This window comes from Mycetomoellerius zeteki, unplaced genomic scaffold (assembly GCF_001594055.1).
Source record: "Mycetomoellerius zeteki isolate Tzet28-1 unplaced genomic scaffold, Tzet1.0 scaffold99, whole genome shotgun sequence".
NCBI classification, from domain to species: domain Eukaryota; kingdom Metazoa; phylum Arthropoda; class Insecta; order Hymenoptera; family Formicidae; genus Mycetomoellerius; species Mycetomoellerius zeteki.
In genome coordinates this window covers 16,991-31,899 of record NW_017258032.1, presented here as the reverse complement: position 1 = coordinate 31,899, position 14,909 = coordinate 16,991, and the positions used below count along the sequence as shown (strand labels likewise).

General features: G+C 34.5%; 2 protein-coding genes across 2 annotated transcripts in view; one reads left to right on the top strand and one right to left on the bottom strand.

Moving 5' to 3' along the window:
• LOC108731034 (serine-rich adhesin for platelets) overlaps positions 1-3,196 on the top strand; it is a 43,801-nt gene extending 40,605 nt beyond the window's left edge. Inside the window, exons 17-19 of the mRNA XM_018461081.1 lie at positions 1,247-1,424; positions 1,549-1,689; positions 2,676-3,196. Of these exons, the coding sequence (XP_018316583.1) occupies positions 1,247-1,424; positions 1,549-1,689; positions 2,676-3,127 (771 nt within the window). The 3' untranslated portion in view covers positions 3,128-3,196. The remainder of the gene's footprint in view (positions 1-1,246; positions 1,425-1,548; positions 1,690-2,675) is intronic.
• Positions 3,197-7,161: 3,965 nt separating this feature from the next.
• Positions 7,162-14,909, bottom strand: part of Actn (alpha actinin) — a 22,986-nt gene continuing 15,238 nt past the window's right edge. The window contains 13 exon segments of the mRNA XM_018461105.1: positions 7,162-8,492; positions 8,576-8,872; positions 9,293-9,431; positions 9,433-9,530; positions 9,689-9,792; positions 9,962-10,046; positions 10,118-10,354; positions 10,437-10,608; positions 10,682-10,958; positions 11,045-11,390; positions 12,231-12,316; positions 12,559-12,894; positions 13,145-13,379. Of these exon segments, the coding sequence (XP_018316607.1) occupies positions 8,334-8,492; positions 8,576-8,872; positions 9,293-9,431; positions 9,433-9,530; positions 9,689-9,792; positions 9,962-10,046; positions 10,118-10,354; positions 10,437-10,608; positions 10,682-10,958; positions 11,045-11,390; positions 12,231-12,316; positions 12,559-12,894; positions 13,145-13,379 (2,571 nt within the window). The 3' untranslated portion in view covers positions 7,162-8,333.

Below are 14,909 nucleotides of genomic sequence, written 5' to 3'. Positions count from 1 at the left end.
CATATTTCTAAAACATATTATTCGCCTACGAAGACGCTCTTTTTCCTCTGACTATTAAAAACCTATCTACTCCGGATTAAATTGGAAACTTAATCCTTTTCCCTGAGCAAACATTTTGGGATGCGAACGGACAAGGAATATCTTCATTTGCTGCTATTTCCTAGCATTACAAATTAACAAATATTTTTTCAAAAGGCGCGTTTTTGTGAATGTCCATTTACTTTTTTGATAAGTTATCTTCAAAAGTTTTAATGCCTGAATCAATGATTAATATCTTAACACGGGGAACATCTCAAATAACACAAAATTCCAACGGAACTTAGAATCTAAAAGAGTTCAAGAGATCTTTCAGGCATTTAAAAAAAAATGACTATAAGATTAAAAAAATCTTTTATAATATATAAAAGATATTTGAAGAATATTCTAATGATTAAAAAGCGCTTCGAACAAGGTGTATAAAAAAATACTTAAAAAACATATTCATATCTCTTTCGATAAATGCGCGCATTTGTTTCTGAAATTTTAACATATGTAACATAAACTACATGTTAAATGTACCCCTACTGAAAAAAAAAATCACGTCATACAGTTGCATGATGAAATCATGTAATTAAAACATATAAATCATGTAACGGATTGTTCCAAATCAATACGTGATTTTAAAATTACGTATTTTGAAAAGTCGCATGATGATATGTTCTTTTTTCTTCTATTTCTGTCATTCAATTTTTTAAAATTCGATAACTATAACATCACATGATGGATGAAATTATTTGTAATATCAAGTGATTTTTCAAATTACATCATTTAAAAAAAATCACGTATTGAAGTTTGGAGCAATCCATTACATGATTTACATGTTTTAATTATATGATTTCATCACGTAACGTTGTGACATGATTTTTTTCAGCAGGGACGCATTTGTCGATAAAATGAGGTATGAAAACGGATTATAAAGTAAATATTAATATAAATGAGATATAAATATAAATGAGGAACTTTTTGAGTGCTTTAAAAGACTTCTAGACGTTTGTATTGTCTGTAGATATTAGATTTTCTACATTTTCTTATTTATCTTTATTATAAATCTAACGTAAGAGCTTTGCTTTGTCAAAATGTGCGAATGCATGCACATATGTGTGTGCATTTAACTGGATTGATGATATTGTAATATTGTGATATCGGTTTTTTGTATTATTTCTAGTATTATAAATCAATATATGTGAATAAATTGTATCTCGAGCAGGTGACGAACGGTAAATCGATTAATCGCAACTCAGAAAGTGGACATTCTAATAGACGTAGGAAACCGACGCCGTTCACAACGATCGCTCCGCTAACCAACACCTTATCGAATACATTGACCGTTCATCGAAGACGTAGACCGGTTGAGACCACAATATCATCAAGGATAGATTTAGTCGGTAGGTTCACCTAAAAGTAGCATTCATTTACTTCGTATGTTTTTAGCCCATATTTTTTAAAAAGTTTAATTTTTTCTGTCCTGTTTTAATTTTTATCTTTTTTTCGAACCATTTCTTCTTTCAGACGCATTCGAAGGCACCGAGTCCTATGTTAAGCCGGCTGCCGTCTTGCATGATCAGAATGCAGACGTGTCAGATCAAAGCATCCGCGCCCAAGAATTCGCGGTGACGCTATCGGACCCGCCGTCCTCGACGTCAGACATTGGTACATTATATTTGCTAGAAACCACGCCATCTGATTTTCTAATTCTTCTAATCTGAAGTCCATATACTAAGTTCATCATATACTTCATTCTCTTCACGGACTACATTGGGTAGCTATGCGTTTTTCACTTAATGGCAATCGATTTATTTCAAGACCGTCGCGGCCCGCTTCTTCGTTTCGAGGCCATTTCTGATAATTGTTTAACGCCGACTCTAATAATTTGCCTTGTCAGCTCCTCGACTTAAGTCAAATCGTATGACGCTAGCTAATCACTCAAAAGACTGTCTTCTTAAAAATACGAAATCTTCGCGATAATGTCATCATTCAATCAAATAATTCATTCATTACCCATATCTTTTTCATGATTTTCGCTTCTATCGTCTGTTTTTTGTTCTCTATTCCTTTTTCGATCGCGCAATTCCGCGATTTATACGCGGTTCTCTTCCGAATTTGTCTTAATTAATGTCAGCCGTTTATACTAATGCAATTGTTAATTTCCATGCATTCATACTATCAATATCGTCTCTTTCTCTCTTACGGCCATGTTTATTCACAATTTGGCTTTGCTAAGCGAATTAATCACTAATCGTTGAATTCATGCTATTATCGACAGACTGGACAGTACGTGGCATGAATCCTTCAATCGACTATATGATAGGGTTTAAATGGTTGGCTGATTGTAAAATGTCGACCTTCTCAGGAATAACTGTTTTTGTACCATTCGTTGGTACTAATCCTAAATCGGATTTGTTAGCATGATTTTACGCACGTCCTTATGATATTCCTGACAAGGTTGTCGAGACATTCGTCCTTTCGTCTTTTAGTCTCTGTGCAGCTATTGGCTCTCGTCATCTATCATTGATTGATGTCTTACTAATGAATTTCGATCTTTTCACTTCGGCGCTCTCTCACTATGGGAATCAGTGATTTGCTTGCCCTTTCAGTAATGTCGAAGCGATAAAAGACTAATCAGGTTCTGTGACTAGGTCGAACACCGTTAAGGAATGTCGATAGGCGCAAGATAAGCACCACCGTAGTACCTAGAACAGATCCTACGACCAGTAGGACAGTTTCAAGGTACGATATGAACTTTCAAAACCGCCAGAGATCTCAGACGAAAGACAGACCTACGTTGAACGCGACTACAAGGCCCAGAAGACCGCCAGTGATCGACTATGATTATTACGAGGACGAGGCGCCGATTGTCATCGGCAAATCCGTCCTCAACAGTAAACTCTTTCTTACGAGTAAGGGTGCCATACGTTGCATGGACCAGGGCAACTTCCCACATCCGTACTCGTGTAAAAAATTCATCTCTTGCGCTCGTATGGTGAACGGTCAAGTGATCGGAACCGAGTACACTTGTCCCGACAAGCTGTCCTTCGATCCTGTCGGCGGTATCTGCAATTGGTCCGCCGGTCTCGGTTGCAAGGACTAATAGAGGCTTTGCTTCAATCACTCGACAGTTCAATAGAAAGAAGTTATTTTATAGGCTCTATTATGCTATTACGCGAAACTACAAACTGAAAAAAAATAGTAAAAGTATTAAATTAATTTTAATTTTATTGGTGCAATTGGAGCTCAACTTTATTTCTTAGAGTTAAATACGCAAACTTTATGTTTCTCTGCATTTATGTAAATAATTTTTAATTATATTTATATCTCCTATTTCTAATTATATTTATATATTAAGACTGTGTTCCAAAATTCATTCAGTGCTGAGAATTTGTAATACCTATACGTAACGTAAATTATAAATTTTCAACGTTGTGGCAGTAAATTTGGAATACAGCCTAAATGGTACACTCTATTTATTTCCGTCATATGTGGAATATCTTTAAGAAAATATATGACTGTCGAGTGATTATCATTGCGATGTCTCGGAAGACGAACTTTCGGATACGGCGAATCACTTGGCTTAAAATTAAGAAAAAGGAATTCCTAATAATGCAAAATAAATTTTTCGTTAAAAATTCTATCAATAGTAAGTGTAAATCGAGCGAGAAATGATCAATATAAATAAGCCAAAAGAAAGCGATATTCGGTCAAAGCAGATCGTCTTAGTGTCTAATGATTTTTACGTGAATCTTATAATTCTTCCAATTCAAGCAAACTGAATTTGGACGTAATATTACAAATTAAATTGACAGGCAATTTAATAAGTTTTTTATAGCATTTTTTAAGATATGCATTAGCATCAGATTATTATTCGCTTATCAATTTATTGTTAATTAAATTATTATAAGTTAATTAAGTTCTTTACCGAATTAATTTAGGGGGGATTATTTTCATATATAGGAATGTCCGAATGTTTCGGCTCCTCTTTATATTATTAGCGTCTCAGATAGATTGTGGTTAATGCCCGAATGTTTCGGCCCACATCTGTGTGAGATAATTAAAAATTTTTTAAATTAAGAAAATATATTATATTCATAACACAAATCTAACTTTGACCGCTTATTGGCACTCTCAAACGTATGTATGTTGTACATTTACACGGTCGGATCTTAAAATTCTTAAATTATTATAATTTGTGATATTACATATTCCAATTTTAATTTAGAACTGTCCTAGTGATAAATGATTGTCAATTAGCCGTCGAACGATGTTGAAATTATTGTATCAATGTCGATTCGACATCAATTCGATGAGTCATTTCTTACTGGAGTGTTTCAAGCCCGACAAATATTTGGTCCAATTTGTTTGAACTGGAAATTATAAAATTTATGCAAAAATATTATTAGATCAATATTCGCTTTGACCATATATGTATACATGACCTTTTTCGCTTATTTCTATTTTAATTCACTCTCTTTTCACACACGTAGCTCGCGAAATAGTATTACTTTGAAATGGTATTACTAGACTAACAAATTTGACTATCATTACAAAATGATGAATAAGAGTATTCTAGAGAATCATTGTCAAAATTATTACAGTATAGAATTATATGATCAGAAAACAAGCGTGAAATAACTGGATTATTTGTTTGAGGATATTGGATTTGATCTAGTTATAGTGAAACAGATAATGAAAAAGCTATAATTCTCCACCCGTTTCTTCATTAAAAAAAATTTCTTTCTCTCTTTTTTGGCTAGAAGTACAGTAGTATTGCATCTCAATACATAACACATATATATCAAATAGAATTTTTCATTTAACGGCTTTCGTCTAAAAATGAAAAAAATTTTATCTTTGTAAAATCATTAGTGGCCTGTAAAAAAATTTATTCATTTATAGTCGTTGACTACGAAGTCAGCTATTTTCAAGCAATCATTTCAATGAAAATGTATTTTGTCTACTTATTGTACGACTGTGCAATAGCCATATAATCGAGCGAAAACACAGAGCGGTGATATTATCATTAAAGTCTCTTTATGTAAATATTAAGTGTTGTAAGTAGTATATAAGATAAGTATACTTTCCGCGTTTCGTACCAGCGCTAACTTACCTGTAAATTTTTTCGATAAAGTTCTTCCTATTCGGTAAGTCTTCTCGTTAAAAAAATTTAGGATAAACCTTACTCGACTCTCATTGATTAGGCTTGTCAAGTACATCAGATCTGTGTGTAGGCCGAAGATTTTTGTACGTGAAATAAAAGCTGAAAGTTGTTTCATCACACACTCACACGTGATTGTCTGGTGTACATTTTTAAAAACTAAGTTGTAAGTTGTAATAAAGGTAATATAAAATTTGGCATCATTATTTGACATAAAGCTATTTTACTTCGATTTATCAAAGGAAATTTTTCAGCGAACATGAACGAAAACGTCACAATGTGACATATTTTATCAAAGACGAAGAATATGTAAACTGTATCGAAGATTTTTATTTTGTACATGAAATAAAAGCATCGTTTAACCACACATACGTCTCTGTTGTGCATTTCTTAAAAAATGGATCATAATGAAGGTAATGAGCTGTAATAAGATATAGATATTGTAGCGTCTGAAAAGAAAAAGAAAGAATAGGTAGATCACGTAGGATTTGCTCTTTCACACAGAGACACTTATCATATAAATTATTTAAAACATCAACTTAATTTGCTATACAAAAAACGGTATCAAGTTGAAAACCGAATATTATTCGACCAACGCGGTAACAATTTTGATAAAATTCTGATTTTTTTTTTTATTTATTAAAAAAGGCTCGTTGGTAAAGATCTTTGGTAGATCATTATTTCTTCATGTTCCAACTGATCATATATAGGGAGACGCAAATAAATAAAATTTCACGGACGCAATAATATGTGCTTTTTTTCAAAGATTTCTTTATTTTCCCCGATATTCTTGTATTTCATAATGTTATTTTTATTAATCTAGGAAGATGAGATGAGCAAAATAAGTGTACAGTAATAGCTGATAAATGTAATGCAGCGCGAGACGATCATGTTTCAGCGAGTTGTCGTAATTTCATAAATATTGTCTCATAAAATAATTACAATTGTAAGTGTATGCTATACATATATAAATGAGAATGTATTCATTTGTATGACAACATTTGACAATCGTAACAAGGAATTCGACATCAACTTTTCGAATATTCGAACTTCATTTTAAATATTCGTTTGCGAATCTCGCAATGAATTAGTTATCTGTATATAGTGCATATATATGTATATATATATGTATATGGTTCAAAATATACGTTTTTCCTTTTGACATTATGTTTTCCTTACGCATGTGTACATATGTGAAAAAGTGCGTGTGTGTCGTTTTGCATGTATACTGTTTCAGCAGTCAACTTTTGGCTTTGGCATATATTTCTCGTCTCTCTATGTGCCCAATATAGTATATTGCGAGAGAAAAAAGTGAGATAAAAGGAATGAGAAATTAAGTAAATTCTCAAGAAAAACACATTAGATAGACATTGAAAAGCGCATTATAGCCGCAATAAGCAAAACACAGAGAAAAAAAAAGAAAGAAATAAGAAAGAAATTTATAGTATACTTTTGTCAATAAAAGTAATTGTATTTCACGCACGAGTATTTTTATCGAGAGATTGATTTTTCACAACGATTTAAATAATAATGATGACTCTGACTTCACTTTTGATAAGGCTGCGTCGCATTTAAACTGTGATACAAGAAATGATAACTGCGATTTGGAGATTTACACGATGAACTCTATGTTACAATTAGCGCCTTATCGCCCTTTGCAGATATTTATAAAAATAAATACTTTGAGAGAAAGGTGTTCCGTTCACTACCGTAAAATAGATATATATCGGAGCGATATAATAAATAATTATTAAAGTCAAATAAATAAATAATTTGCTTCGTTCAGCATATTCGTTTCGCAATATCTTTAACATACGATTTACAAGACGACGGCTTGTCGTTTAAAGATTCGTAGTGCCACGCTTATTAAAAAAATATAGGCATTATTCGATTTCGAGCGTACGTTTTCTGGATACTTAGCGAGAAGATCGATTTATATATCGTTAAGGACTCGTTATTATTACTTCTTTGAATTTTAACATCTTGACGATTTCTCTTTTAGTTTGATGTTTGTGCGAACATTGATCTATGGCCTTACGGAATGTGCACCCGATATGCAATGTATAAAACTTGGCAATTTTTAAAGGGGACACGTTTAAGTTATTAACGAACATAATACGATTGTAAAATATAATGAAGATACAATGGATTCGGTCAGAAAAATTCAATCCAAAAACATTGTTAAATTGTTATGCTACAATAGCAAAAATTGCAATTCTAAAAATATATGTATATATATATATATATATATCTTTCGCTCTATAATCAAATACAAAATGTAGACTATTAGGACTTTAGAATAAATATCCAGTAATATTATTCTAATGATAATTCGGAGAGCCTCTAGTATCAATGCACTCACTAACTGCATATCCAATTATGTGAGCCTTTTCTTTTTGCCATAATTACCAGTCTAAGACGCAATTCCTTTCTATTAAAAGAGAAGAATTGCATACACGATCTTATCTAACATTGGCACTTACCATCCCAAAAAGAAAAAAAAGAATAAAATTCAAGTTGTCTCGTTTCAGTGTAGACTACATAAAAGAATAAAAGAGCAAGCATGTAGCAAAACGTTCTAGAAGAGTACATTGATTTCGAACTTCGTGTCTATATTTACGTTACCTATCCTTTTAACGAAAGGTATCTAAATATATTTGATACTCATTATTGTCACGTTAACAGACTTATATAAGTTACGTAAATCTTCTTTCCTTGTACGTATATTTGATATGTGATTTCCATTCATGTGGAAGATATTCTTAATTATCTATTTTGACACACTTAGATCCCTTTGCGTTAAAATGACATCATCCGCTTTCTTACCTCAAACATTCCAATAACCTCGAGTGTGTATGTATACATATACATATATATATACATATATACACACACACACACATACACGTACGTACAATTATTAGTATTTAGAGTAATGACATATTATTGTATGTATTGTACTCTCTCATACTGAGTTCCATTTAAAACGTATCGCCACATGAAAATACGTTGATGTGTTAAAGTATTAAAATAGTAGGAGTAATTTTGAGACGTTCATTTGTCAATTGACAATATCTGATTCGCTTTTTGTATCTTTTTTTTTTGATATTATTCCGTATCGAATAATATCGATTATTACGTAAATTTACAAATCAGATTCACCATATAGAGCCGTTGAGAAGGAGCGATAGTCCAATGCTCCAGGTATAGCGCTCGGTCCTTTGTATGGAGGCATTCGTTGAATGCAATATTCCGCTTGATCCGGTGGTAATTCTCGCCGCAATTCGTCTGGCAAGATGTAAGGCTGAAAGACAAGAATTTACGACTCAAGTTAAACAACATGCAACTTTCATCGCTGCGTTGTCATGGAAATTCGAATATTCTTACCTTGTCACCAGCGAGAATGCGGAAACTGTCGATGACCTGTTCCGCCGTATCAGTATCAGTAGACTCGCGTGTCATGAAATCGAGGAAAGCGTCAAAGTGCACATAGCCTGAATTATTAGGATCGACAATGGCCAGGATTCGTTGGAAGTCGATGTCGCCCTGTCTGTCCTTCCCGATAGAGTACCCCAGAGACACGAGGCAGGATTTAAATTCGTCCGGTGCCAATCGACCTGTCCTGTTTTTGTCGAAATGATTGAAACTGCTGCGGAATTCATTCAACTGTTCTTGAGTGATACCCTGAAATAGAAATACGTTTCCGCTTGTTTTTAAGGAGGATTGTAAGCAATTTGGCAATATTGCGTAATTTAAGTAGATAAACATAAGAAATTTTTATGTTGACATTCCACACGAGTTTCCCCTCTTCCTACGTTTCTTGTTTAGATAAACTTCATTTATCAATAAACATAATATCTCATATGAAAAACTGATACATATTTTGTGTTGACATAACTTCATCGTCTATTATTATTTCAGAATCTTCGATTTCTTCACTTGATAAATCAGCTTCCTTTTCTTCTAACATAACTTTTTCCGGTTTCAATTTTTTTGCATTTGCTTTTGACTATAAAAGCATCTTTTCTCTTGCATTCATGATCACAACCAATATTTCTTTGAATGACGTATAATTCTATGGTTATTTGAATGATATAGAAATACCTTCGAATCTCTGGTGAGAATTTGATTTTCGACTTCATTAACGTTGCGATTGATCGACGTCAGAAGCTGTTCCCAACCAACGCGCAGCGTTTCCATGGTATACTGAGTGTAGCGGTTCTCGAAAATCATACCTTCCTTCCGCTTGATGAATCTTCTCCAATTCTTCAAGATGAGTCTTGTATTGATATACAGCCTGTTCGTACTCTTTCAGACGATGCAACTGATCCTCGAGAGTTCCCTAAATAGATATAATTTTTAGAAATTCATATTTTTATTTATTGATTTATTCTAATTGAGCCATATTAACAATTATTTCATATTTTTATATATAACTAATTATATATAAAATGTATAAACGGCAGACAAAAATCTCTACTTAAAGTAGAGATGCCTCACCTGAAGACCGAGACCAATCGCAGTTACGGCATCTAACTGACGTTCTATCCATGGTCCAACAACATTGGCTTTTTCAGCGAATTGTCGTCTAAGCAGTTCATTATCTATTTTCACAATTCAGGAAATATCTTTTAAGAGCATTGAGAAAATGTTCATTAAGAACATTGAGAAAATGTTCATTAAATCGTAATATAAATTTATATGGTATGAATTTACTTAATATTAGGATCAGAAAATCAAAATTAAATAATCAATATCAGAAAGCAAGGATACTTTGTTGTTTGCGAAGTTCAGCTGCTAGGGTACCATCGCGTTGAGGGACTAATTGTCTAACGTCGCTCCATTTCTTAGTAAGATCCTATAGAACAAAAAGTCTATTAATTTGAGAGCAATCCCTATACTATATCAATAATTTATTCTTCGACATACCATTGCAGTGAGAGTGGTGTAAGGATTCTCTAGGCCGCCAGGAATCTGGTATTGCTTGACTATGGATTCGACTTCACGCACCAATCCCACAATTGAATTGTACTCTTTATCTGCTTCGCCTAATGTGGCCTTGAATGCAGCGTGCGCATCCATCAGACCTTGGATCTCTTCCATTGTGTGGACGATAAACATGTCCACTAGATCTTCTCTAGTTCCATCCAACCAATTATTGAATGGCTGAAAAACATGCGACGTCAGTCCGTATAAAAAAAGGAGCTGACAATTTTACGAATAAAATTTTATGTAATCAAGTGCTCACAGCAGCGCGCTTGGCAAATTCTAGATGTAAGACGTCTATCTTCTCCAGAATTTTCTCGGCTTCATCGAGAGCTTGACGTCTACGTTGAGTGAGCGTACCCAAGCGATCCCATTGATCGCAAATACGTTGGCATCTGGCGTTCACAGATGCGCTGTCGTGGTACTCGAGGGTGCTATAACAATAGAATTCAAATAGCACAATGATCAAAATAATCGTCTAAGATAGATTCAGAGTCTTGAAATTACTTGAGTTCTTGAGCAATAGCCGCGATCTGTTCTACGCGATCCTGATGAGCAGCAAGGTCTGACTCGAAAGCCTCGTGCTTCTTTTTCAGGGCCTTAAGTTCGTTTAATTTGCACTGCCGGAAGTGTTGAGACGTGAGCATCTCTTCTTTGCCGGCGGTCCAATCCTCGTGAGCGTCTGCCTTGTGCTTGAATTTTTGCGCCAAATGTTCCAGTCGCTCCAGACGCATCATCTCGGACAATAACCAATCCTCGAACGTTTTTTCGGCCAATTCCAAATCTAAAAATAATTTTTAAAATACACACCGATATTTTATTCGAAAATATACAAAGAAATATGTACAAAGGGATTCCGATAAAACTTACTTCTCCACGCTTTATTTATGTCGGATACCATTTTTCCTTCTGTGGGCATATACGCCGGTCTGTTGCTCAGCCTCAGTTTCGTCTGAAGAGTATTGAAATTCGTTTCCAGCTTGGCTTTCTGTTCGACACGCGGCGGCTTATGTTTGCGCCGATATGTCCTGTACTCCTCCAGTTTCTTTTGACAACCGGCGAGGGAATTATCAGTCTGTCGATTCGCGAGCCATGGTAGCGTTCGTCGTATCCATTCGAGTAAATCGGAAGCCAAGCGCTCGTATTCCTCCATGAGACGCTCGTTCTCTTGGTTCACCTTCAGTACCTTGCAGATTCTGTTAGCCGCTGTCTCTGCCTACAATAAGAAAATATGTATTTTTCCCTTAAAAAGAATTTTCAGATTACGTTTATACATTTGAAACGTATGTAGTTTACTTCCACTGAGCAAGATGCATGCAATCGTGGATATAGCCATCTAGAAATGTAAATAAGAAACTTGAGATATAAATATTAAGTGTCTTGAATTTTTTCGCTGCGTGAATTAACAATGTATTTCAATAATGCGCACGCAAATATTTGTCGTGTTTGTTATAGGTTGTAAGTCATAAGTTAATTCGAATTGAAAAACACACACCTTTTGAGCACCGCTAAAACAGTGGTAGTATGAGGAAACATAGGTCATCACAGCTCTCTCATCAGGCATTGCAGTATTTCGCATATCTAGAAAAACATATTCGAAAAAACTCAAACCATGCGTTGTTAGCGTAAGAACTTGCCGTTAAAAATTTAATTAATTTTAACAGTAAACAAGTCCAGCAAGAAGCGGAACGTCATTAATAATTCATTATATATAATAATTCTTACAATATCATATTTATTGTACAATACATATAATAAAAATGCGACGTCCTTCGCATAAATTATGTTGGCAAAGATAATACACACAAAATTCGGTTGTAACATAATCTTATTTATAATTTTAAAAAATGTTATAGAAGACAATGCATAGTTTGTTTCGGTCCTGGTGAAGCAATTGAATTAAGACAACAGCAAGGTGATCAATTAGCAAGTTCAAACGTCGTTATCGGTTAGCATACAATTCGTTTAATTATAGTTCGCGTTAACGAAGGATTAAACAGGTTGTTTTTAATAACGAGGGTGAGGACGAGCAACACGCATTTTTTTTTACGCTGACCTGCTGGGCACCTTGGAACGCGTGGTAGTAGCAGGACACATACGTCATGATAGCTCGCTCATCCGGCTTGGGAGTGTTGATCAAATCTATATGATATTAAGGGAATATATGAACATTAAAGTGTTTATGCATGTCATTTCGATACTAAGAGAAAGAATCCAACCGTAGTTCCATCCTATACAGCGAAAGACAAATATATAATCTCGGCGATTCGATATAATCGTCTCCTCCTAATAATCAAAATGTCAAACGTGTGTCCCGTATATTCCTAAGATGTCTATCGTAAGTATTTAAACGTTTTTAATTTAACGTTTGATTTGATACATACCATCGGGATCTAACATGCGAGGAATGTCGAGATACTTTTCAGCGACATCGAAGGCAGTGTTCAAGTTCTCCAGAGGGTTATCTTTGCTAAGTTTATTGTAGTCGATCAAATCGGGCCGATGACGATGGATAAGAGCGCAGAACGCGAGACCATCCTTGAAGGACAAATGGAAGTTTTGAACGTTGACGTTCTTGTACGGTGCCGTTTTGCGTTGGCACCAAAGTAACAGTCCTTCCTTCGCGGTCATCTCCTCCACAGAGATATCCTGGATTGCGAATCTCAAGATAATGGTCCATATCATTCCCAAAGTCATCTTTAGATTGCCGTCAACGATTTCTGTCAAAAAGTTATCGATTCTTGAAGCGTATGAGGTAAAAAAAAATATAAATTATATTAAATATGCAATATTTTTATATTAATAAATACAAGAGTATGATGCAAACACTAAAAATCTAATAAACTTTGATTTTTATAACATATATTATTGGCATAAAAAATATTTTTATAAAATCAATATATACACAATTTAGCATATTATACTTTTTACGCAATGATTTCGTCAAGAACTTTAAGAGAAAAAACATACCTTCCGCACCAATTGAAACCAGCTTAACGCCCTTACTAGCGATATAATCGAGGGCTTTGTTCACGTTGGCGATCTTATGGAACCTCATTTTGCCTCTGTCGGGTCTCGGAAGAGTCTCACCTGAGATGACTTCAAGCAATAACATCAGTTTCAACCCATTCCTGAAATCGTCTTCGATCGATTCGATGGCAGTGCCTGCTTTGCGTAGATGCGAGTTGCACCAAGCTGTGAATGTCTAAAGATATAAAAAAAGGACCAATTAATCTGCGTTCAACAATCATAAATTGGCATTGAGCAAGATAAGGGTCAATGTGCAATTATAATAACACAGAAATAATAGCAAGGTAATTCAAAGGAAGTTTGACAGAGCTTAATTTTTATATAAATTATATAAATCATGAGAAATAATCATTTAAAATAGGGGATTGAGTTTCTTCGCTATACTGCCTAGTGTATATTTTAGTAACGACCCCGATCCCTCCCGCTATATATATCTTCTGTCCTGATTCTTAAACCACGCTTTCTATCGTTCTACAATGATTTTTTGACAATCTTTCGATATCTTTCTGCAATTATGAAACAGCACATAATCTTGTTAAAAACAACGTTCTTGCATGTCCATAGCCTTTTAAAATATACCAACAAGAAATCAGATACCAGAGAGAAATCTGCAGCACAATTTCCAACTCTCTAAATTCTTTGGAGTGAAATCTTGAAAAAGAGTGGCTCAATTTTCAATCTTTAAGAGTGAGATTTCACTCTTTACAATGAAATGCACTTTACGAGTTTTAAAGAGAAATTAAAAAGATTATTTACATTGTATCAAATTAAAATCTTCGCAACTATCGCTCTATATATCAATTTCTAACATCAGCTCCCACGATATCTATCTTTTCAACAATGACAATTTTCACGATATGAAAAATTGCGCATTATGTCTACGTAACAATCGAGGAGTCTGGAGAAGGTGGCAAGAGCGAAGGTAAATCGGGAAGGCCGAATATAAATTCGCGGAATATTTATTCGAAAATCGTGAAGTAAAACGGGATTTGATCGAGATTGATAAAAAAAAAAAAAAAAAACTCCGGGGACTGATGGTTGAGATTTTAGAGTTGGAAAAATATTGCGTGAAATTCAATACGAGCGGCGTGAAGCCCACGACGGACCAATTTTGGACATGAGCCACCCTCCTAACGTCTCTGCACGCGTTCTAAGATCTATTTGTAAAACATTGACTCCTCCCGCGCTCGAGTAGGTATTAAAGCATTTCTGAAAGCATTTCCGAATAGGCCTATTACTTAATAATTAAACTATGTGAACTCTCGTAATTCTCGTTACGTCATCGAATGTATGTATATGTCACCATCGATCTTCGAAGACACGTAGAAAAAGATTTACAGTAAGGGGATGCGCACAATGAAGGAATAGGAACAGGAACAGAGAATAAGAATTTCAATCGATCAGAAACGATGGATTATAGAATACACAGTTTCCGATAGGTTGGAATTCTTATTTTCTGTTCTTATTCTTGTTCTATTTCCTGTTCCTATTCTCTGTTCTTATTCCTTCATTGTGTCCAGTCCCTTAGAGTCTCCAAGTACGATCCGTCTTCGCGAAACATTCACGATTGATGCAACACTCGTATTTCGTTCGGCAAATAAAAAATATATTAAATGATATAATTAATAAATTTTTCACTCATCATACATCACATTTAGTAATCACTGTGTGTGTGTGTGTGTGCGTGCGCGTGCGTGCGTGCGTG